This window comes from Sapajus apella, unplaced genomic scaffold, assembly GCF_009761245.1.
Source record: "Sapajus apella isolate SASKATOON/1434 unplaced genomic scaffold, GSC_monkey_1.0 scaffold71, whole genome shotgun sequence".
NCBI lineage: Eukaryota > Metazoa > Chordata > Mammalia > Primates > Cebidae > Sapajus > Sapajus apella.
This window is the reverse complement of record NW_022437011.1, coordinates 5,780,112-5,805,974: the sequence shown is the minus strand read 5'-3', so window position 1 is coordinate 5,805,974 and position 25,863 is coordinate 5,780,112. Positions and strand designations below refer to the sequence as shown.

At 39.8% G+C, this 25,863-nt stretch overlaps 1 protein-coding gene across 1 annotated transcript; it reads left to right on the top strand.

Moving 5' to 3' along the window:
- Window positions 1–8,974: 8,974 nt before the first annotated feature.
- On the top strand, window positions 8,975–15,823 carry LECT2 (leukocyte cell derived chemotaxin 2). Its single transcript, XM_032250342.1, has 4 exons — window positions 8,975–9,252; window positions 10,762–10,858; window positions 12,664–12,809; window positions 15,235–15,823. Exons 1-4 carry the CDS (start codon window positions 9,207–9,209, stop codon window positions 15,399–15,401), a joined length of 456 nt encoding a protein of 151 aa, XP_032106233.1. The 5' UTR covers window positions 8,975–9,206; the 3' UTR covers window positions 15,402–15,823.
- The last annotated feature ends 10,040 nt before the right edge of the window (window positions 15,824–25,863 follow it).

Below are 25,863 nucleotides of genomic sequence, written 5' to 3'. Positions count from 1 at the left end.
TTAACTGTTTATTTTTATTGGTAATAGCATATTGTGTTAATTACTTTAGCTTTTTAATAACAAAAACATTTGTCAAGGAGAGATTGCAAATTTATATTTCTTGACAAAAACATTTGTCAAGGAGAGATTGCAAATTTATATTGCAAAATTGCCTTGGCCATTATTGACATTTTGCTCTTCTATGTGAATTCTACTATCAACACGTGTAGTTTCATTTACAAAATCATTTTGGCTGTTTTTTGTTTTTAGAAACAAATGTTCTTTAGACAGAATCATAAAAGAAATTTTAAAAGAGCAGTGCCACATGGAAAATGAAGGTGAACATATTCTCTGAGGAAAGCCATGTCCTAAAAGAAAAAAGGGCAATTATTCATTAAAATACAAGATTTCAAAATATAGTAAATGCCTGTGAAAATCAGTCATTTCTTATGGACTACCTTTGTGCAATACCTACAATCTATTCCTGTAATATTCTTTTTCATACGTCAAACTTTCTTTTCAGTTTTTTTCTTTTTAAGTTTTCTTTCATTATTTAAAATTTTCAGCATTATTTGTTTACAATTCACTATGCTATGTATTTCATCTTTGCATCATTTGCAATACTGAAGGTATAAATTGTGTAGAGACTTTCAGGAAGTTCTAATTCATTGCATAGATTTTTGCAAATTTGACTTCACAAAAGTATATTATCACAACAATGACTTTGTGTGTAAACATTGTGCCTGCTTAAAAGAGCAGTGCCACATAGAAAAATGTTGAAACATCTTCAGTAAATGGAGAGATGTTCCTTTTGTGCATCCGCATTTGTGAAAGATAAAATTTCTCAAGATCTCAGATCTTTGAATATCCATATGTTATGATGGTGATTCATTGTGGTTTTTGACCAAGCCCATCAAAAGACTTGGGTTGTGCATCACAGTATTTCAGATAACTGCAATTTTTAATCTGGGTGCACACAATTTCCAACAATGGTGATATGCACTTAAATATTTCCCTTTTTGACCTATTTCTTAATGAATAAGTTTTATTTGCTTATCACTGTTATAGTCGTATGACTGTTGTTAGTATACCCAAGTGGTTATGCTTGCAAAAATATGTATTTTTGCCTGTTTTATCGTTTAAAGTAGCCTGCAGTGTTCTGTCCTGTTTTAATGTGTCTCAAGTAAACTCCCTTTTGAAAATGTAAATGCATATCTTTAACATTTTTTAAAATGTTTTTTCCCAGAATTATAGTTTCGTGATTTTGATCTTCTGGGATTTCAACATTCAAAATTATGCCATTTGGGGTTGTATCTTGGGGGTTATAATTGGCTCCCATAGGAAATGAACTGAAGTTTACATTGAATTTCATTTTAGAGTAAATGAGAAAGCAGGAGAGAGTGAACTTTATTGTTTTACTTTTATTTATTTACTTATTTTTAATTAATTAATTATTATTATTATTTGAGACAGAGTCTCGCTTTGTCACCAGGCTGCAGTGTGGGTGGGATCTCAGCTCATTGCAACTTCTGCTGCCCAGGCTCAAGTGATTTTCCTGTCTCAGCCTCCTAAGTAGCTGGGACTGACTACAGGCCCTCACAGCCATGCCCAACTAATTTTTGTATTTTTAGTAGAGACGTGTTTTGACCATGTTGGCTAGGATGATCTTGATCTCTTGACCTCGTGGTCCACCTGTCTCAGTCTCACAAAGTGCTGGGTTTATGGGTGTGAGCCACTGAGCCCGGCCTTAGTGTTTTATATGTACTTGGCCTAATTTTTTCTTTTTTTTTTTTTTTTGGGACGGAGTTTCGCTCTTGTTACCCAGGCTGGAGTGCAATGGCGCGATCTCGGCTCACCGCAACCTCCGCCTCCTGGGTTCAGGCAATTCTCCTGCCTCAGCCTCCTGAGTAGCTGGGATTACAGGCACGCGCCACCATGCCCAGCTAATTTTTTGTATTTTTAGTAGAGACGGGGTTTCACCGTGTTGACCAGGATGGTCTCGATCTCTTGACCTCGTGATCCACCTGCCTCGGCCTCCCAAAGTGCTGGGATTACAGGCTTGAGCCACCGCGCCCGGCCCAGCCTAATTTAATTATTTTAGAAATACTACTTCATTTAATTCTTATGAGACTCCTATGAAGGTTGATATCATCATCTTTATTTTAGAGGATAATAAAATGAAGCTGATTGATTGTTGAGCTTCAAATTCAGAAATATGAGAGAGGCTGTGTATGAATGATGAGTCATTCACTGTAACAAAATATATAAGAACATGAATTCTGGAGTCCAATAGATCTGAGTTTGAACCTTTGCGTTGGCACATCCAGCCGTGGGACACTGAACATGTCACTTCCGTTGTCTGAGCCTCAAGCTTCCTCAGCTTTATTGCTTAGTTTTTTGTGAGCATTAAATTATACAAGAATGTACTTGTTATGTTCCATGCTGTACAGTAAGCTTGCTTCCATTCACTTATGCAACAAATGTTTAAACAATTTTTATTGCATAATATTTTTTATTATTTAAAAATGATTTGCATATATTGAGCCAGCCTTGCATCCCAGGAATGAAGTCAACCTGATTAAGGTAGATAAGCTTTTTGATGTGCTTCTGGATTTGGTTTGCCAATATTTTATGGAGAATTTTTGTTCTCAGTAAAATTGTGTTCTTTCTGATGAATCAATGTTCATCAGAGATATTGGCCTGACATTTTTTGTTGTATTTCTGACAATTTTTGATATCAGGATGATGTTGGCCTCATAGAATGGGCTAGGCAGGTGTCCCTCCTTTTCAATTGTTTGGAATAGTTTCAGAAGAAATGGTACCAGCTCCTCTTTGTGCCTCTTGTAGAATTCAGCTGTAAGTCCATCTGGTCTGGGCTTTTTTGTTGATAGGCTATTTATCACTGCCTCAATTTCAGAACTTGTTCTGGTCTATTCAGGAACTCAACTTCTTCCCGGTTTGGTCTTGGGAGGGTGTATGTGTCTAGGAATGTATCCATTTCTCCTAGGTTTTCTAGCTTATTTGTATAGAGCTGTTAGTAGTATTCTCTGATGATTGTATTTCTGAACGGTCAGTGGTAATATCCCCTTTATCATTTTAAATTGTTTCTATTTAATTCTTCTCTCTTTTCTTCGTTAGTCTAGCTAGACATTTATCTATTTTTTTATTTTTTCTTTTTTTAAAAAAGCTCCTGGATTCATTGATTGTTTTTGTAGGCTTTTTTATGGCTCTATTTCCTTCAGTTCCACTCTGTATCCTGGTTTTTAAAATTTTTTTGTCATATAAAATTATATGTGAATGTTGAAATCCTGAAAGATAAAAATCTGGAAAATATAAAATGTATAAAACATATATGTACAGTTTAAAGGATAATAACCAAATGAACACCTGTGCCCAGCACCTGGTTTATAGGTGCACTGTCAGCCCTCCTGAAGCCCAAGAGCCCACCCCGATCACATCCCCTTCCTCTCTCCTGGAGGTAGCCAGAATACAAATAGTGTCAACTGTTCTCTTGCTTTTCTTTATATGAATAGTTTTACTATATATGTATGTGTTCCTAAATAATATATGCTTTAGATTTGCCTGTATCTGAACGTTTTAGAAACAGTTTCATCTTGAGATATAATTGATAAAGCTTACCTGTTTCAAGCATGAATTTGAACTTTTAATAAACATATACTGCATATTGTTCTGTGATTTCCTTTCTTCTAATCACCATTATGTTTTTGAGAGTCATCTAAGTTGATGTATTTGGTTGTATTTTATTCATTCTCATTCTTGTAGTGTATTTCATGAAACAAAAATACCATAATTTGTTTGCATTCTACTGTTAATGTACATATGGGTTGTTTTCCTGTTTTACACTGTTACAAATGATACTACTATGGACATTTTGACCATGCGCACATGTGAGAGTATAACTAAGAGTGAAGCTGTTCTGTTGTAGGGTATGGGCAGGATGGAATTTCTATGTTTTGTAGGAGGACAAGACCACCACTCCACCCAATATCTGAAATAAAAAGACAAAAGCTGATTGAGCGACAATCGTTAACAAGAGCCACGTTGGTCAGGCACAGTCTTACTAAGCAGAGCAGATTCTTGATCTTATTTATGCATGGATCTGGGAAGCTGGGAGTTCAGGGGTTTGTGGACTTTTAGAATGTGAGGGGTTGTTGACAGATTAAGAAACGTGGTGTTCAGGTAAGACTGTTGTTGATTGGTTGGGAATCACTAATTAGAGTGAGTCTGTTCCTAATTGGCTGAAAGTCAGAAGTGAGGGGCTGTTATGATTGGTTGTTCTGAAGAACATGTTTACCAGAGGTGGGTTGTCACTGATTGATTGAACGGTTTAAAATATGGGGGGCTAAATATTACCAGGGTTACAGAAAAACCAGTTTTTCCTTGCAGCATGGGAAGTTTTTTATGTTCAAAAGATATTGCCAACAAATTAATTGTCCAACTAATGTCTTTGTCTAACTTGTTACTATGGGAAAATTTTCAAATATAAACAAACTAGAGAGGATAGTATAGTAAACTTCTATGTACTCATTACCCAGCTTCAGTAATTCGCAGTTAATATCCAATTGTGTTTAATCTATATGCTACTTACTCTCCAAACTTCTAAATTATTTTAAAGTAAATCTGAAACATCCTATGATTTCTTATCCATAAATGTTTCAGTATGCATTTCTAAAAGATAGGAACTTTTTACAAAAACCTAATGTATTATGCTTAAAATTATGCAGAATAATCTCTTTTCTTTTCTCTTTTTTTTTTTTTTGAGACGGAGTTTCGCTCTTGTTACCCAGGCTGGAGTGCAATGGCGGGATCTCGGCCCAACTCAACCTCCGCCTCCTGGGTTCAAGCAATTCTCTGGCCTCAGCCTACCGAGTAGCTGGGACTACAGGTGCGCGCCACCACGCCCAGCTAATTTTTGTATTTTTAGTAGAGACGGGATTTTACCATGTTGACCAGGATGGTCTCGATCTCTTGACCTCATGATCCACCCGCCTCGGCCTCCCAAAGTGCTGGGATTACAGGCGTGAGCCACCGCGCCTGGCCCAATATTTTCTAAGATCATCACAAGTGTTAAAATTGTCCCTATTCTCTATTTCTCTCTGTGTATGATTTCCTCATTTGACTCAGACTGCAAGTAAAGTCCATACACGGCATTTTGTTGATAAATCTTGTAAATCTGTAATCCATAGATCGCCCCTCTCTTTTTTCCTTTCCTCAGAATTTATTTGTTGAAGAAACCAGGTTCTTTGTCCAGTAGAACTTCCTACAGCCTGCATTTGGCTGACTGCATTCCTGTGGTACATTTGAAACATGTTCCTATGCTGCATACTTCCTGTAAACTGGTAGTTAGAGCTGATGGCCTTATAAGACCTGAGCCTGATTTTTTGACAAGAATGCTTTAGAGGTTATGTTGTCCATTTCCCGCAGGAGGTGTAAAATGTCTGATATACTCTCTCCTTCTCCCTCTTCGTAATATTAAGATTGATTAGGTATCATCAGCCTGATCCATCCATTACAAAGTTTCTCATTAGGTTTTCAGCATTGATAACTCTTGCTCAGATCCTATCCCATTATGGGTTTCAAACCAGGCTCCTGCCATCTTTTCTGCAGTTTAGAGGACGGCACTGGCTTCGCAGTGGAAGATGCATTGGGAATAGCTAATACAGAAGGCAGGGAAAATGGGAGGAAAGCCGGCCACAGGTAGGAAAGCAATCACATTGCTGGATCAAAGGTTTTGTGCATTTAAAAATTTGAGGGGTATTGCAAAATTGTGCTCTAAAGAGGTTAAAACAACTTAACACTTTTCAATAAATGCCTGTTTCTGCATACCCTTTGCCAGTTTGATAGGTGAAAAACTGCATCTCATTCTGGTTTACAATTGTTAATTTTAAGTGCAGTGGACCATGCTTTCAAACATATATTGGTAATCTGTATTTTTTCTTTTGTGAAAGTCTTGCTATTTTTTGCCCATGTTTTTTATCATTTGTTTACACCTTTTATTTTTTAAATAATTCTTTGTATATTAAAGTGGTGAGTTCCTTATCTGTCGTATCATACATGTTACAGATATTTTTCCCAGATTATTGTCTTTTTACTCTGATCAGGATACTGTTTTCTTTGTAGAAGATTTTGTTGTTGTTACAATGCATTTATCACATATTTCCTTCATAGCTTCTGGGTTTTTTAACATTCTTTGAAAAGTCTAACAGATGATCATTAAAAATCATTCACAATTTCTCCTAGTATTTCTATGGTTTCAACTCTTTTCTTTTCTTTCTCTCTTTCCTCCTTCTCCCCTTTTGCATACAAATATTTGGTTCACTTCTATGTGGATCGAACTTTTATTTATTTAGTTTGAGACAGGGTCTCACTCTCTCATTCAGGGTGGAGTGCAGTGGCATGATTATAGCTCACTGTTAACTTCAGACTCCTGGGTTCAAATATTCCTTCTGCCTCAGCCACCCAAGTAGCTGGGACCACAGACACATGCACCATGTCTGGCTAATTTTTAAAAATTTTTTGTAGAGGTGGGATTTTGCTATGTTTCCCTGGCTGGCCTCAAACTCCTGGCCTCAAGCAATCCTCCTGCATTGGCTCACAAAGCACTAGAATTACAGGCAGGAGCCACCAGGCCTAGATTGAACTTTTATTTCTTGCCAGATGTCGCAATACTGTTTAATATAATAGAAAATATAATAGAAAATATAATAGAACGACTTATATTTTCTCTAATCATTTAAAGTAGTGCTTCTATTGTGTACTACATGCTGAATATATTTGTGTCTATTTCTGAAACACCTGTTTTGTTCCACTTATCTATTCTTTTAGTACATTGACTCAGATTCATGGTGTATTCAATGCTGGCATTCTGCATTGTACACATTAGATGCATCCTTGAAAGGTTGCATGTGAAGCAAAACCAATTGGGTCCATAATCGCATTGGCATCCTTTAGTTATTATTATATAACATACTATCCCAAAACTCAGTGGCTTCCAATGACAGCCGGTTACTCCCACACATTCATAGGGTGTGCTAGGCTGTGTTCTGAGGGGGTGATCGTGCTCGGCGTGGCGTCCATTCCCTTCCTAGGGCAGCAGGATCATCTGCTTCACGGTGATGCAGAAACACCGGAAGGAGCGTGCAAAGACTAAGGTCCCAGAGGACCCAGGCTTTCCCCACCCACTGCCACTTCTTCCTCATCTTAGTGGTCAAAGCCACACAGCTAAACTCAAAATCAAGGCTGAGGAAAGTTCCCTTTGCCCCATGAGACATGGAAAAGGTGTGGACGAAGAGAAGGTGAAGAACTGGGACCACAATCCCAATCTCCCACAGCTACTTACACATAATTTAAATGGGGAGGCTTCCATAGAAAACTCCAGGTCCTTGTCTAATATTAAGCTAAAAAGGAGCTGCTAACATATATTTGAAACTCACTGAAAATTTAAGTACCCAGAACAGTACTGGGTAACATAACATCCATGTATCTATCTCTAATAGTTAACAAATTAATATTTTTGCATATTTGCTTCTGATCTTTTTTTTTTAGAAATAAAATGTTTTAGAGTTTATGTACTCTGTATACCCTTCCATAGTTTTCTTTCACTATCCAGAAGTAATTACTATCTTAAAGGTAGTCTATGCACATTTTTATTATATACACAGCACTCATGAAGATTAATACACTTCTTTGTTTTCAAATTTTAAATATTATAAATGGTATGATACTCTATATATAATTCTAAAAGTAGCTTTTAAATTCAACAGTATATCTGGAGATCTAGCTGTATTAATACATATAAATTTTCTTCTTTTAAATTGTTATGTTTTACTCAATTGTATGACTATATTAGCCTGTTCTTGCATTGCTGTAAATAAATTATTGGCCGGGTGTGGTGGCTCATGCCTGTAATCCCAGCACTTTGGGAGGCCAAGGTGGGTGGATCACAAGTTCAGGAGTTCAAGACCAGCCTGACCAATATGGTGAAACCCTGTCTCTACTGAAAAAAAAAAAAAAAAATTAGTCGGGCATGCTGACAGGCACCTGTAGTCCCAGCTACTTGGGAGGCTGAGGCAGGAAAATTGCTTGAACCCAGGAGGCAGAGGTTGCAGTGAGCCAAGATCACACCACTGCATTCCAGCCTGGGTGACAGAGCAAAAAAAAAAAAAAAAGAAAGAAAGAAAGAAAAGAAAAGGAAATACGGTTCTGCAGCCTGTAGAGAAATCATGGCAGCTTCTTGGGAGGACTCAGGAAACTGACAATCATGGCAGAAGGTGAAGGGGAAGCAGGCAGTTCTTACATGGCTGAAGCAGGAGGAAGTGAGAACAGGGGAGATGCTACACACTTTTAAACAACCAGATCTCACCATAACTCACTCACTCACCGTAACGACAACAGCACTAAGGGGATGACACTAATGCATTCGTGACAACTCTTGCCCCATAAGCTAATCACCTCTCACCAGGCCCCACCTCCAACACTGGGGATTACAACTGAACATGAGGTTTGGGTGGGGACACAGATCCAAACCATATCAATAACTGTACCATAATTCATCTTCTTTCCTTTACTGATGGATGCTTTGAATGGTGTTAACTTACCATTATCATTAACAAGAAAACATTTAAAAATCACATATTTAAGGTAAATAAATGCAATTTTATAAAAATATTAAATGTATTTGCAAATATTACACAGATGAAATATAACTAAACTGATAATTCAAAAACACCTAAGGGGTATATTAAGGAATATGTTATGAAGGACCACACATTATTAATAATCAATTTTCTTCCAAAATATGTCCTATCAAGGAAATAAAAGATCTATCTACCAGCAGACAGTACTAAACATTGCATCATTCACACAAATATTCTCCTACAAGCCACAGCCCAGAAAACTGTCAATATGCACATAGCCTTATCATTTTCTGTTAATATTTAGTTAGTGTTTCCAATGTAATTGGCTGCTTCTTCAGATCAAAGGCTTTTACATAGGTCCTACATGCAAATCAAATAGCTATCCATGGAATATTAGAACTTGACTTGCTCCATTCCCTTACACTTTTTGTGTCTCACGCTAAAGAAATGAGAGATGCAGAATTCTAAGGCTAAATAGCTAGGAAGTATTCATTCAAACCTGAATATTCTTCAAAGAGAGTGTGGGGGCAATTCTAATCGGAGGAAGAAACATAAGGAAAGTCAACCTAGATGTTTTCCACCAGAGCTCTCCTTTTGGCTGGTCTGATTTCCACTGGTAAGTCGAAAGTGCAATTTTAGAATGTTGGTTAACTTTTAAAAACTGATTTCAGGGGAAGATTAAAAAGTCACTAATAGCACAATCACAACACATACATGTATTTGGCTTTTAAAAATGAGATTGAAATGATACGTGGTCCTGAGGATGTTCTAAATAATTTACAATGAAATGTTCTTGTACTTTAATGAGGGAAGCATAAGAGTGGGTTGAGAAGACATTACAAAGCCTTTCAATCTTGGTCTGGGACTTACTGAAACAAAACTAGTTAAAAAAAGTTGACATAAGAATTTGATTCTGATTTTGATCACAATCAAATTCCGATACAGATATCTAATACAGAGACTAGTGTGGATTAGGACAAAGGGAATGCTCCCTTAATACTCATAGAAGGAGAAAAAAGTGAATCAATTACTACACTGTCTGATATTTGCCTCAATTCCCAAGGATAAATATTAGTTTCCAAAGTGATGGGATTATACCTTGATCAAGGTGTTGACTTGGAGCTTGGCTACAAGGCATAAAACTTTTGAAACCCACCTTTTAAAAGTATTTTAAAGAATATGCTTAACGGTCATGTTCTGTAGTTTCTCTTCACAGTATATGTATTAACAAAGAGTAAAATGTCTTTTAATAAAATCAGTAGTCAAATTACCAGGCTCTCGCTCTTGCTTGTTTGTTTCAAAGTGCAAGGCTGAGTGTGCTCACTGTATCTCTCTGTGAATGTTAACATGGGAAATACAGGACGTTTAATTCAATTGAACATTTGTCAAGTGCTTGCTATACTAAAGAGATATATTGTGCCTAAAACAAAGTTTGGACCAAGTCCACTGAGAAAGCAGCCTCTCCTCCGTGTTTCATAATTATTCATATAATTGTTTCTACTCCTTTTCTCACCTCCTCTCCTCATCTCAGTCTAGGCTAACTTGGTTTGACATTTCGGATTATTTCTAAGAATCTCCCTCTTCTATATTTGCAACTGTGAAAGAGATTTATCTAGTGTTAAACAAACTTATCTAATTCAGAGTTCATTTCTCCTTTAATTCTAACATTTGGTAGGATTTGATTAGTAGAACTAACCATTTCAACATTATTTTAGAGCTTCTCAAATTATTTTCTGAGCCATGCTGTTTTATTATTTTTGCTTAATCTAACAATAGTGATCCCCATGCCAGTAATGAGCAAAGAAAAATAGAAAAGCACAACTGATACTATTTACTAATGGATCTGAAGCAAAGTATATTGATGGAGACTAATGCTTATAAAGAAATACATTCACTGATAGGCTAACTTCACGAAACAGAATTCTGCAGCCAGGGAAAAAGCCAATTTTACATCTGAATCAGGATATAAAATTCTGGATGGACAATCTTCCTATAGACTACAGAAAGTTCCAGGAAAGTTACAGTGAAAACAGAATTGTCAGGATCCAGTGCGTGACTAATATGGCAAATGGAGATTGGAAATGTCTGAGGCCAGGAGCTCTGCTCTCACATTTCTCCTTTGTAGCGCTGGCCGGCCCATGGGCTAATATATGTGCTGGCAAGTCTTCCAACGAGATCCGGACGTGTGATCGCCATGGCTGTGGACAGTACTCTGCTCAAAGGTATGGGGTTGCACAAACAACCATCCAACTCTTTGGTCCCTAAATCTTTTTTTTTTCTTTTTACTTTTTTTAGATGGAGTCTCACTCTGTTACCCAGTCAGTCGCCCAGGTTGGAATGCAATGGTGCCATCTGAGCTCACTGCAACCTCCGCCTCCTGGGTTCAAGTGATTCTCCTGCCTCAGGCTCCTGAGTAGCTGGGATTACAGGTGCTTGCCACCACGCACGGCTAATTTTTGTATTTTAAGTATAGACGAGATTTCACCACGTTGGTTAGGCTGGTCTCAAACGCCTGACCTCGTGATCTGCCCACCTCAGCCTCCCAAAGTGCTGGGATTACAGGTGTGAGCCAATGCACCTGGCCCCAACTTCTTTTTTTAGTGTCCTTGCCCAGTGTTGGCTGCCTCAAAGGCTCACAATTCTGACAGTATGAAAAACCAGAGATGTAACCAGTTACACCACTGTCTTTGGAGCAGCTTCCAAGAACTCTGCTTCTAGTGTGGGCTGTGAATTGGGATACAAACATGGAAGAAGGAAAACAGCAGGGACCAAACACATTTTCCTTCTGAATGTCTACACATCGACTTATCTCACCTGTTTTTTTCCAAAGGGGAATCAAACATGACTATACCATTTTAGAGATGAGGAACTTGAACTGAGGTGCCAAAAGGTTAAGGGACCTGCCAAGCACTGTTGGAGGTGGTGAAGGCTGCTGGACCTGAACTCAGGTTTTTGGTTCCTCTTCCCACCAAACCACGGTGTTACTGGCCCAGGCTCTGGAGGTTGAATATTAGAAGCTGACCCTAAGCAGGTGAAAGAGCACCACTATCTCTTCCAGCCAATGAGGGTCACACTTGTGAATTTTCAGTTATACCCAGTATCACCTTGGGGTCCCACTCTGATGAAATAGCCATGTGTCAGTCATTTCAACGATCTCCATCCTAACTAGAGGGGAACTCTCACATATACAGATACTACTTACAAAGCAACCTCAAATACTGAAACAGGACTAAGAGAAGGGAAATATGGGAAAACGTCCCCTTACTTGCCAAAATTTAGACTCAGCTCATACCGTAAAGTGTACGCACTTAACTGATACGGTAACTTCTTGGCTCTTGTCTTGAGCCTGCTCGATGTAGCTTTGCACATAATTGTAGCAATCCTGGTGAAGCTGGTTGTTCAGGTGGCAGCCTATCAGAAGGGAGGAGAGGCTGGCGAGGGCAGGCATAGTGACAGCAGCACGAAGCAAGAGCTGAGGGGTTGCTAAGACAAACTCAAGACACATCACAATCTGGAATTGTTTTGTGTGGGTTCCATGCACTTTAATAAACCCAGGAGGTAACACTCATTGTATTAAAATACCATATGTAGGAAGTGCTGTTTACAATCACTTTTCTAGATCACTGAGAGAAAAATAAGACTAGGGCAACATGTGTTACGTTCCCATAAAAAGACAGCTGTTTTCAAAGTGGGCTTGAAGAAGTCAAGATCTAGGCATCTAGAAAATGCACTTACATGGACAGCCTCATTCCCCCCAGATGCCACACAGTAATAGTAGCTAACATTTATTTAAGGCTTACTATGTACCAATTACCATTTTAAATGCTTTCATCTTTACAACATGGTTCGTAGCACCTGTGGAAGGTATTGGGCTAAACAGAGTGAGAAAAACTGGGACATCCCAACTAGTTCTGGCAGCTTCAAGCTTTCGTAGCTGGTTTGGGATCAGAGGGCTAACACCATGTTCCTGGGCCAAAGAGCTCCCCAGGTCAGCTCCTCCGCCTGTTCATTCTTATTTACATCCTAGAAGTCAGAGGCCGCACCAGGGTGTGGACGTCTTGTGCTCTGCTGGATCTACTGTGTACGCACCATTCACCGGAATGATTATGGGCCAGAAGAAACCTTATCAAAACAAAAATGCTATCAATAATGGTGTTCAAATATCTGGAAGAGGTAAGAGAGGTGGAGTCTACACCTAGGGTGCCTACTGGAGATGTTGATGCTTCTTTGTTTAATGCAGGTCCCATACACAGAGGTTTCGTTCTTCTCTCAAAATGATAAAACCCAGAACAGAAACAATATAGACTATACCAAACTAGAAGATGCATTTTAAAAAAACTTTTGTTTTAGGCTCAGGGCTACATGTGCACATTTGTTATACAGGTCAGCTGCATGTCACAGGGGTTTGCTGTGCAGAGTATTTTCTCATCCAGGTAATAAGCGTAGCAGCCGATAGGTATTTTTTTATGATCCTCTCCTGCTGAAGCAATTTCAAGGTCTTTTCACCACTTTCCCTGAAAACTTCTGCTTCATGCACACACTCCATGAAACCCTACAGCTGACTGGAGGCATTCCTTCCTGTGGCCCATGTGGTTTCGCTTAACAATCTATAAACAAAGCCACTTTCAGCAATGCTAACCATAATAGACAGATACTTCCATTTACTCAAATCCCACAAATCATAAATGCTGGCATTTCTGCAAGAGTTGAATGTGAAATATTTTTGAAAGCTACTAAGTTTTAGGTAAAACTAGGTCTCCTGGTACTCCAGGTATTGGCTTTGTTATTTGATTGTTTTAATTGCAACAAGGTATAAAATATGCACATAAAAGTGCACAACACATCCATGTACAACTCCATGAACTTCATAAAGTGAATACATCTGTGTAAGCAGCACCCAAATCAAGAAAAAGAACATCACCAGCATCCCAGAGATCCATTGTGCTACCATTTAGACATTATTCCCAGCAAGGTAATCACTATCCCAAATTCTAACACCATATATTAGTTCTTCCTGTTTCTAAAAGTGGTATAAATAGAATTAAACAGCATGCCTTCTTTTTGTGTGCCTTCTTTCATTCCACATCATGATTGTGTAATTTATGTTTTTATATCCACATTCTTTTGGATACATGATATTCCATTATATGCATATACTTTCATCTATGTATCCATTCTTCCTTAATGGACCTTTGGGTAGTTTCCAGTTTTAGGTGATTGTAAAATTGCTGCTATGAACTTTCCTATACCTTTTAATGAACATATATAGGCATTCCTATTGGGAGTGAGTCCAGAGGAGACCTGCCTCACCAAGGCTGTGATAGGTGTCTTGTGAGGGAACCCACATCCTTGAGGAGCTATGCACTGGTTGTCCCCTGTGGGCCCAATGTCACAAGAGAAACTTCTGCCATTGAACTGGGTCCTTTGAAGTGGCCCTTAACAGTCAATGCTAAGGTCACCGAGAGCAGAAGCAGTAATCAGATTCGTCTAAACCTTAGAGATTTGTGACATTGGCTAGTCATCACTGCGACCCTAGAACTGAATAGATGAGCAGCCAAGTAAAGACTTATTGGTCTTGCATGAATGGAAATGCTCTAGGTCTGATGAACAAAATGCTGACTTCAGTCATCACAATAAGGGGTTGCAATCCCCAGTAAATTCCCAGGCTTGAGTCGATTCACAGACTCAGAGCCTCTTGAGTGAAAGGGAGGCTCGGTCCTTTTGAGTAAGAGTCCTGCCATGCAGCCAAAGGTTTATAATGTAAACCTTACTTCTAGCTATCCCCAAAGGGACCTGTAATGGTTTAGCAGGATGACAGCACATTGGGGAAGAAATTATTAGGCACTTCAGAGATTATTGGATACTTGCTCAAAGCTGACACTAACTCCTGGAGATCTAAAAGGCCACTGTGGTTCACCAGACTAGGGGCTTGTAGTCAGGTGGTCACTGTAGTTTTTCAGCAGGATCCAGCTTATACTAAGCCCAGTGCATCCCCAAATCTACCAAGAGGTTATTTCCCCGGTTCCGGAATGCAAAATTGGAACAGACTTTCTATCACCCAGACTGGAGGCCATGGCACGATCTTATCTAACTGCAACCTCCACCGCTGGGGTTCAAGCAATTCTCCTGCCTCAGCCTCCCCAGCAGCTAAGATTACAGGTGCCTGACACCATGCTCAGCTGTTTTTTTTTTTTTTTTTTTTTTTTTTTGTACTTTTAGAAGAGACAGCATTTCGCCACATCAGCCAGGCTGGTCTCGAACTCCTAACCTCATGATCCGCCCTCCTTGGTCTCCCAAAGGTGTTGAGATTGCGGGCATGAGCCACCATGCCTGGCCTTAAGGATTCATTCACCTTTTCTAACTACCTAGTATTTTCCCACTATTATTCCTCAATGTCTTTATTAATGTTTCATTTGAATCTATTCTTCCTTTGGCGTTTGTAATTTAGTCTTACTTTGTAATATCATTCCGTCATTTTCCTCTATTCCTCTCCTGAGTTCATTCAACTTTATTTCTTTTTTGTACATTTGTTATTTTTAAAATTTTAGATTCAAGGTTACTGAAGCCCGGATAAATAATTATACTTATTTTCTTTTAGGTTTTTGTGTCAAAATGTTCCACATTAAGCCAATTAAGTATAAAGGTCCTATTAAGAAGGGAGAGAAACTTGGAACTCTACTGCCCTTGCAGAAAGTTTATCCTGGCATACAATCACATGTGCACATTGAAAACTGTGACTTGAGTGATCCTACTGCATACCTGTAAACAGAAGGCAAATGGTCAGATCTTTGTAATAAAAAATAATCTTCTTAAAAACCTGGATGCATATCCTGATCTTCAAGAAATTGGTGTTCACAAAGGATAAAAGCTTGAAGGGATGGATACTCCATTTTCCATGACGTGATTATAATACTTTGCATGCCTGTATCAAAACATCTCATGTACCTCATAAATATGTACACCTATGTACCCACACAATTTTTTAATTAAAAGAAGAATTTGAGTTTATAGAAACATGATAAATGCAAGATAGAAACATTTTAACTCATTGTCACTCTGTTGTTCAAGAGAACTGCGTTCTTCAGGCTCTTTGATCTTTCTGTCACCTATGGAATAGGGGTGGTTTTGTTTTTTAGATTTCTCAGTCCTGAAGATCTAAGATAAATAAACAAGGAAACTTAAGCTGGGCCAGGCTGCATTTCTGACACCTTTAAAACTAGCGACCTTTCTGCTTGAAAATAAAAAGCCTGTGGTACAAGAACAGCAAGTGGTTTACAATGCTAGATGTAGTATACATGTAACACATATTCAGTGAATAAGTTGAGTGTAGGTGGTGGACTCTCAGCAGTATCCTTAGGTTTATCATATTGGCTGGAGAGAGAGCTGCTTTCATGGATAGCACAGGATTTGCTGGTATTTCCAGCCACACTTGCCCATGTGGTTACGAATGATGGCAGTCCAAGAAAACATTCCAGATTTCAACAAGGCTTCACTACAAGAAGGACTAGAATGACAACTAGGCCTACCTTTATCTGAAGTGTCTCATGGAACCGGGCCTGCCAACTTCATCTAGCCATATGCATATTACAGCTACTTATTTCTATTTTTTTTTTTTTTGAGACGGGGTTTCGCTCTTGTTACCCAGGCTGGAGTGCAATGGTGCGATATCGGCTCACGGCAACCTCCGCCTCCTGGGTTCAGGCAATTCTCCTGCCTCAGCCTCCTGAGTAGCTGGGATTACAGGCACGCGCCACCGTACCCAGCTAATTTTTTGTATTTTTAGTAAAGACGGGGTTTCGCCATGTTGACCAGGATGGTCTCGATCTCTTGACCTCGTGATCCACCCGCCTCGGCCTCCCAAAGTGCTGGGATTACAAGTGTGAGCCACCGCGCCCAGCCCACATCTACTTATTTCTATACATCGTTGTATTATATCTATGTTATTCTGTCTTAGTTATATCGACAACAGGTACTAAGAGGAAACAAGACCATACCAGAAATAATTCTGGCTCCTTAGAGTTTAGCCAGTCAGTAAGAAATGAATAAGTTGAACTAATCACTCTGGAAACTTTCTTCATGAATTTCTGCTTAAATTTGTTTGGAATGAAGAAAATGACAGCAGAATGATTACATTCTTATGTGTAGATTGTTAAACATAATTAACTGAAGTGTATTATTAGAGAAACGATTGCATTTGTGCATCAGGACATATGCACAAGAATGTTCATGATATCACTATTTTTCATAGGAAAACCTTCAACGACCTAAAAGTCCATCAATAGTGAAATCAATAAATAATGTCAAAGTTATAGAATGTAATAGTCGACAGCAGTCATGGTAAATGAACTCCAGGTAAACATAACAACCTGAATGAATCACAGCAATATAATTTTAAGTTTAAAAAGTCCAAAGACGGCCGGACATGTGGCTCATGCCTGTAATCCCAGCACTTTGGGAGGCTGAGGTGGGTGGATCACGAGGTCAAGAGATAGAGACCATCTTGGCCAACATGGTGAAACCCCGTCTCTATTAAAAATACAAAAATTAGCTGGGCATGATGGCATACACCTGTAGTCCCAGCTTCTCGAGAGGCTGAGGCAGGAGAATTGCTTGAACCCGGGAGGCAGAGGTTGCAGTGAGCTGAGATCATGCCACTGCACTCCAGCCTGGTGCCTGGCAACAGAGCAAGACTCTGTCTCAAAAAAAAAAAAGAGTCCAAAAGGTCACATAACACATGATACTGTTTTTATAAAGCTAAAACTGTTAAAATTAAAATACGACACAATACTTTCAGCCTTTTCAATCTCTGTGTTTTATCATACAGCATAAAATTGGGGTTTGCTTTTCAGTCCAATAAGGTATTTTTTAATAGACAAGCCCGCTCACATTAATAGATATGACTCATATATTTGTCCCAAATACCTTTTCCTTTTTATATAATACAATTATATAAAAAGGGAAGCAAGAAAATAATGAACGCTAGCTAACTCATGACTAGATGGGGGGGCCACATAGAAAGATTTAAATTACGATCAATGCTGTAGTTTTGGCCGGGCGCGGTGGCTCAAGCCTGTAATCCCAGCACTTTGGGAGGCCGAGGCGGGTGGATCACGAGGTCAAGAGATCGAGACCATCCTGGTCAACATGGTGAAACCCCGTCTCTACTAAAACTACAAAAAGTTAGCTGGGCATGGTGGCACGTGCCTGTAATCCCAGCTACTCAGGAGGCTGAGGCAGGAGAATTGCCTGAACCCAGGAGGCGGAGGTTGCGGTGAGCCGAGATCGCGCCATTGCGCTCCAGCCTGGGTAACAAGAGCGAAACTCCGTCTCAAAAAAAACACCAAAAAAAAAAAAAAAAAAAAAAAAAAAAAAAAAAAAAAAAAAAAAAATGCTGTAGTTTTGCAGTTGGGAAGTAATTGCATGGGTAGTTATTCTTATGAATAGCATATCACAGAAGCAACAGGACTTGCAGGTGGGTGGCCAGGAAGAGAGTGAACGGTGATTCTCAGATAGTTGAGAATTCTATGTCACACAATTCGCACCTTCTTATACCTATTAGGTTGGTGCAAAAGTAATCGCACTTTTTGCCGTTACTTTCAATGGCAACATATATCTAGCACTGTCTGATTTGAATAGGCATCTCCTTGGTACCAAATAACTTTAGGTTGTTTCCAGAAATTTGCTTTCAGAAAATAAATGCGGTACTCCATTGAGGACACTCAAAAAGGAAATAGCACATCAGCTCTTCAAGGCAATTTTAAAAGAAACTCTAAAATATTTGCACAATAAAATCTACGCTTAGTTTTCTAAATAATAGCCCTTCTGATTATTAGGAGGCAAAACACAGGTGGATATGGATATTGCTTTAAAAACTAGGCTCACGACCTGGAATGGAGAAATTCTCAAGGTAGAGCAGGAACTCTGCCTTCCCTTCAGCATTCACACATCTGCTCAACGGAAATGCAAACTTGGGGCCAAAGGACTTCTTTCTCCGGAAGAACTGGAATACAGCGCCCTCTAGTGCAACAAATCCGTGTTGTTTTTTTCCCCTTTGTCTTTAAGGTTTAGATGTCAAACGTTTGGCTTAAGTATAAAAATATTACAAAGGTTTGAATGAGAGAGGAGTAATAGTATGAAGAAACTTACTTTTCGTTAGTAACCATGATGATAATATATACTTTAAAAATTGTGGTATCAGATATTCTTTCAGGTTTGATAGCTACACATTAATAATGTGAATAAAATCAATATTTACTTTGACAAATGTTTTGAATTATCCGCAAGAGATAAATTTAACAGATGAAGAAGGAGAGACGTGGCCAGTTTAAGAGGCCAGGCAACAAAGGGAAGAATCCTTGCATCCATTTGACAACATTTATCACACTCTGTGGCATAGTACAGCAATCACACACCTGTTTCCTCTGTGCTGTGTTATTCATAATAATAAGTACCCATAGAAAATCAGCTTGCCTGCTGACTAACCTCTCCCATATTCTGTACAATACTCATGAGGCCAGCAAGGATCACAAGGAAGGAAAAACAAGAAATATGAGCATCCTATTTTTGTATTTCTTCAGTACAACCTACAATAAGACCTTTCCCCCATTCTCTCCCTTTACCAAATTTTTGCCCACAAAATTATACAGATTTCTCCAGAATCCTCTAACAAATGCAAATTTTTTAACATGAAAAAGTTTGCTTACAGAACTCAAATATTCTTCAAAGACTAAAGTTTGAAATCCATCTGATGTCAAACTCCTTTATCTAGAATCCACTAGTTTTAAGTAAAGTACTTTTAATATACTTCCAAAGTAAATAGAGACATTTTCATTAGATGAAACATTAAAATTACTCTATAAGTTCTTATCTTGCTTTGGGCTGTCGTAGTCCCCTATTACGTTTTACGCTTCCATTTACTTAACCCAGTAAGTCAGGCCTACCAGAGAAATGTACATGAGTTCATGAACTTAGAGTAGTACTCTGAGTTTTGCTCTAAGATTCATTATAGAGCTCAGTTCACTAGGTTCAACTACTGGGCCACTAAAAAGCATGATTTAGAGCAGCAACTTCTCATACTATGGAGAAGAGGCCAATGGTACTCATCATCTCTCCATGCTAGTCGGCAATGGGGAGAAAGTCACCCCCACGTCCCTTCTCTAGCCCCTCTCTGTTTTGCTCTATTACGCTCAGTGCAAATTCCACTGGCATTCTATCGCCTGACCATTCCAGTAGGTAGACCCCCAACCCCTCCACGAATATGTCATGATAGAGCGATCCCAAGTGAGACCAGAGGCTTATCCCTCAGAATGCCCACCACTGCTCTGATCTCCAACTCTGACTCTGTTAAGCTATTTCTTTTGTTGGTCCTCGTATCTTAATCAGATTTTTTTTTTCTTTTGTGCTGGAGTCTCACTCGGTTGAGCAGGCTGGAGTACAGTGGCATGATCTCGGCTCACTGCTACCTCCGCTTCCCAGATTAAATCTACTCTCCTACCTCAGCCTCCTGAACAGCTGGGACTACAGGCGTCTGCCACCATGCCTGGCTAATTTTTTGTATTTCTAGTAGAGATGGGGTTTCACCATATTGACCAAGCTGGTCTTAAATTCCTGACCTTGTGATCCACCCACCTTAGCCTCCCAAAGTGCTGAGATTACAGGCGTGAACCACCACACCCAGCCCCTAATCAGGTTTTAATTCCCCTATTATATGTTGCTTTTGTATCCTCCTGAAATCTTAAAGTATAAATTATATGATCTGTAATTGTTATATCATCCAGTCCTCAAAAAACTGTATTTTTTTAAACAGTAAAATCAGCTTCACTAGCATTTATGGAGTAGTTACTAATGCAGCAATACTATTCTGAGAGGAACACAGGTAGACATGAGAAGCCTTAGAGCTTACAGTGAGAAATAACATGGCACAGTGGTGAGAATGTGCACACAAATATAGTCTCTCTAAATACAGGGATATAAAAGTGCTATTCTTTAAACTGCCATTTATACATCACAATATATTCTAATTGCTTAATAGGTAAAAATACTTAAATTTTTTTCCTGATATCCCAAACTGGAAAGTGATGAACGTATTTAATTCTCTCTCTTTTCATTTTAATTGATTTCTTAGACAATTCAGATACTGTGGGGGAACTTAGGGGAAGAAGCTTGAAAACCAAAGTACTTAAGTAAAATGTATTGAGTGCTCACTATGTGCTAACTACTGGCATGGCAGATTCTGGGGATAAAACAGTGAGCAAAAACCAGCAGTGCTCTTGCACTGATGGAGTTTACAGTGCAATGGAATGAACTGGTAATAATCAGACCAGTCAATGATGAATTCTAACAGGAATAAGTGCTGCACAGAAGAGCCAGGGTGCTGAGTGCACAGCACAGAGGGCACAATGTGGACCTGGCCTATGAGCAGGGAATGGACCGGGTGTCCAGGAGGGCTTCCATGATCAAGGACACACAGCTAGAGGAAAAATCTGAGGAGCACAGAGAGTACACCAGGCAGAGAGAGGTAGGGGCAAATTCCTTGTGACTGGAGGGTGCAGGACAGTTCCTAGGAACTGAGAGGAAGTGGGAACCAAAGGGCAAGGGACAGCTTGATGGGAAATGAGGCAAAAGAAGCAGGGAGGGACCAGACCTTGCAGGACCTTGCTGGTTGTGGTTAAGGATAGATCTTCACCCTCAAGACAATAAGCAGCCACTAAGGAGTTCTGCCGGTGTTGCTAATTACATTCTAAGAACACTTATGCAGAGCATCTGGCGCAGTCCCAGATCCGTAGCAGTAGGCAGCAAATGCTGATTCTCTCCCAAAGGCATCCTACAACATTTACTGCTTTCTCCAAATAGTCTACCAATTAACAATCAAAATGAGTATCTCTCGTATTTTCACATCAGTATCGTTGTGAAATGAATTGGTGTGTTTGAGTCTTAATGCAATGTCCATTATCTCTCAATATAGAAATACAATCAGCCTTTGATATCCAAAGAGTCCACCTCTGAAACCAAATGTAGATCAAAATGCAGAATTCAATGGATGTGAAACCTGTGGATAGAGGGCTGATGTTTTGTATATATGGGTTCCAAAGAGTCAATGGCAGGACTTGAGTATGTGCAACTTTTGATATCTGTGGGGGTCTCAGAACAAATTCCCCATAGATACCAACGCACAACTATATATACAAAAAACAATTGTAGTTTTATTCTCTAGAAATGAACATTCTGGAAATGAAATTAAGCAAACTATTTCATTTATAACAGCATCAAAAGGAACAAAATAATAATAATAACTCTAAGAAATGAAGCACAAGATATATTCTGAAAACAATAAGATTATTGGAAGAAATTTAAGAGAACCTAAACAAATGGAAGTACACCACATGTTCTTTAATATGGGAAGAACTTAGTATTATCAAGATGGCAACACTTAAAATTCATTGAAAACCTTAATATAATCAAGATGGCAGTATTCCCTAAGTTGGTCTGCAGATTCAATTCAATTTCTATCACAATTCAAGTTGCTTTTGTTCCCAGAAACCAACAAGCTGACTCTAAAACTCATGTGGAAATAGAAAGGATTCAGAATAACCAAAGCCATTTTGTAAAAAAGAAGAACAAAGTGGAGTACTCCCACTTCTAGATTTCAAACCTTACTACAAATCAACAGTAATGAAGACTGTACGTACTGGCATGGAATAGAGGTGTAGGTCAGTGAACCAGAACTGAGAATCCAGATATCAATTGATTTTTGACAAGGGTGCCAAGCAAATTTAATGGGAGAAAGAGTCTTTTTTTATTTTTTTAATTAACAAAAATTTATTTCATTAAGCATGAAGTTACATTAACATTTGCCTACAACCGCAGTAAGTAAGGAAACAAATACTATCAGCTTTCTTGCTGTAGTACTGGATATTCAGAGGCAGGCTCACTAGAAGGCAGAGTCAACCCTGACGGGGACTCGAGATCAGTCACAACTACTTGGGGGGAGAACACAAAGACCACCAGCTTTCTTGCCATGGTGCCGGATGTTCAGTGGCAGGCTTACTTGAAGGTGGAGTCAACCCTAATGGGGACTCGAGATCAGTCACAAGTACTCCTGAGAAGAACACAAAGACGCCAGCTTTCTTGCAGTGGTGCCAGGTGTCCAGTGCAGGCTCACTTGAAGGCAGAGTCAACCCTGACAGGGCCGCAAGATCAGTCACAAGTACTTGGGAGAACACACAGACCGCCAGCTTTCTTGCAGTGGTGCTGGATGTTCAGTGATAGGCTCACTTAAAGGCAGAGTCAACCCTGACAGGGACTCAAGGTCAGTCACAACTACTTGGGAGGAGAATGCAAAGACCACCTGCTTTCTTGTCATGGTGCCGGATGTTCAGTGATAGGCTCACTTGAAGGTGGAATTAACCATGACAGGGGCTCAAGATCAGTCACAAGTACTTGGGAGGAGAACACCAAGACCACCGACTTTATTGCTGTGATGTCAGATATTCAGTGGCAGGCTCACGTGAAGGCAGAATTAACCGTGATGGTGTCTCAGGATTAGTCACAACTACTTGAGAGGAGAACACAAAGATCACCACCTTTCTTGTTGTGGTGCCGGATGTTCAGTGGCAGGCTCACTTGAAGGTGGAGTCAACCCTGATGGGGACTCAAGATCAGTCACAACTACTGGGGAGAAGAACACAAAGCCCGCCAGATTTATTGCTGTGGTACCGGATGATCAGTGGACGCTCACTTGAAGGCAGAGTCAATCCTGATGGGAACTCGAGATCAGTCACAACTTCTTGGGAGGAGAACACAAAGACAGCCAGCTTTCTTGCTGTGGTGCCGGATGTTCAGTGGCAGGCTCACTTGAAGGCAGAGTCATCCCTGACAGGGACTTGAGATCAGTCACAAATACTTGGGAGGAGAATATAGAGACTGCCAGCATTCTTGTTATGGTGTCTGACGTTAATTGAGTGACAGGCTCACTTGAAGGCAAAGTGAACCATGACGGGGACTACAGATCTGTGCAAAGTACTTGGGAGGAGAACAACAAGACCACCAGCATTCTTGCTGTGGTGCCAGAGGTTCAGGAGCAGGCTCACTTGAAGGTGAAATGAACCCTGAGAGGTACTCGAGATCAGCTATAACTACTTGGCAGGAAAACACAAGGACCACCAGCTTTCTTCATGTGGTGCTGCATGTTCAGTGGCAGGCTCATTTGAAGGTGGAGTCAACCCTGACAGGGACAAGAGATCAGTCAAAACTACTTGGGAGGTGAACCCAAAGATTGCCAGCTTTCTTGCTGTGGTAATGGATGTTCAGTGGCAGGCTCACTTGAAGTTGGAGTCAGCTCTGATTGGGACTCGAGATCAGTCACAAGTACTTGGGAGAACAGAAAGACCTCCAACTTTATTGCTGTAGTGCCGGATGTTCAATGGCAGGCTCACTTGATGGCAAAGTCAACCCTTAAGGGGACTTGAGATCAGTCACACTACTTAAGAGGAGAACACAAAGACTGCCAGCTTTCTTCCAGTGGTGCCAGATATTCAGTGGAAGGCTCACTTGAAGGCAAAGTCAACCCTGACGGGGACTCAACATCAGTCACACTACTTAAGAGGAGAACACAAAGACTGCCAGCTTTCTTGCTGTGGTGTTGGATATTCATTCAGTGGCAGGCTCACTGGAAGGCAAAGTAAACCATGTCGGGCATTCGAGATCTGTCAATGTACTTGGGAGGAGAATATAAAGACCACCAGCTTCCCTGCTGTGGTGCCAGATGTTCAGTGATAGGCTCATTTGAAGGCAGAGACAACCGTATGGGGACTTGAAATCAGTCACAACTACTTGGGAGGAGAACGCAAAGACTGCCAGCCTTCTTGACCTGGTGCAGGATGTTCAGTGGCAGGCTCACTTGAAGCTGGAGTCAACCCTGACTGGGACTTGAGATCAGTAACAAATACTAGGGATGAGAATATAAATACTGCCATCTTTCCGCTGTGGTGAAGGATGTTCAGTGGCAGGCTCAATGGAAGGCAGAGTCAACCATGATGGGGACTCGAGATCAGTCACAACTACTTGGGAGGAGAACACAAAGACCACCAGCTTTATTGCTGTAGTGCCGGATATTCAGTGGCAGGCTCAAACAAAGTTTTGTTTAATGGATAATTAAAGGATTAGAATGTTTTTGTCCCAAAATTAATGAGGGTCTTAGGATTCAGTGGCAGGAATGATGGATTCAGAATTAGAACTTCTCAGTTCTATGGACATTTCCTAGGTATAAGATTTGGCTCCCTCTCCCTTGACTCTGTAAATTGGGGATAAGTACACCTGCTTACCTAAACATTCTTCAGAGGGTTTCTGCACAATCACCTTCAGTTATGCCTAAGAAAGAATCACGGAATTTTTGAGGGCTCTACAAATAGCATCCCCTCTGTGTGACCTCTCCACTCACTCTGTGTGAGTAAGGACCAGGATTTGTGGGAACCACAGTTAATGGGTTGTGCTATGGCTAACAACACAAATCAACTGACAGAAACCATTACTGAGAAAACGTTTACTGAGCATTTGTTTTATATCAGCCACTTTACTAGGTGCCAAAGAACATAAAAGATTATGGTATGAAAAATCAGTGAAAGTATGCTATGGAAGCTGCTTTCTTACTGGGCACCTTGATAGGTCCTAGGCACAAAACAGTGAAAGAGAGAGCCCCATGTGGCATAACCTACTAGAAGACAAGCAAACAGAAAATTTAAACATACTGAGGAGGAAAAAGTATTCTATGGCAACACATCAAGGGACACTTGATTTAATCTAGCAATACGGGATGTATCACCATAGATAGTGATACCTAACGAAAGTTGTTTTAGTTTCCTATGGTTGCTCTAACAAAGTCACACAAATAGGGTGGCTTAAAACAACAGTAAGTTCAGGGTGCCAGAAATCCAAAATCAATGTGTACACAGATTTGTTTCTTCTGGAGCTCTGAGAAAAGGCTGTTCCATGCCTTTTCCCAGCTTCTCTGGGTTCTGGGCAATCCTTGCTTGGGGTTGCTTGGCTTGCAAATGCATCACGCTAGTCTCTGACTCTATCTTCACATTACCTTTTCCACTGTATCCCTCTATCTCCATTTGTGTCTCCTATAAGGACACTGTCATTGGATTTAATCCCATCTTCATCCAATATAATCTCTGTATCTACTTTAATTACTTCTGCAAAGACCTTATTTCCAAATAAGGTCATA

Bases quoted from the DNA above. Each gene is read 5' to 3' on its own strand.
- LECT2 (XM_032250342.1), top strand. From the start codon at position 9,207: ATGTTTTCCACCAGAGCTCTCCTTTTGGCTGGTCTGATTTCCACTG. The intron at 10,859-12,663 runs GTATGGGGTTGC...TTTACATCCTAG, and splicing joins GGACAGTACTCTGCTCAAAG to AAGTCAGAGGCCGCACCAGG. The intron at 12,810-15,234 runs GTAAGAGAGGTG...ATTTTCTTTTAG, and splicing joins TGTTCAAATATCTGGAAGAG to GTTTTTGTGTCAAAATGTTC.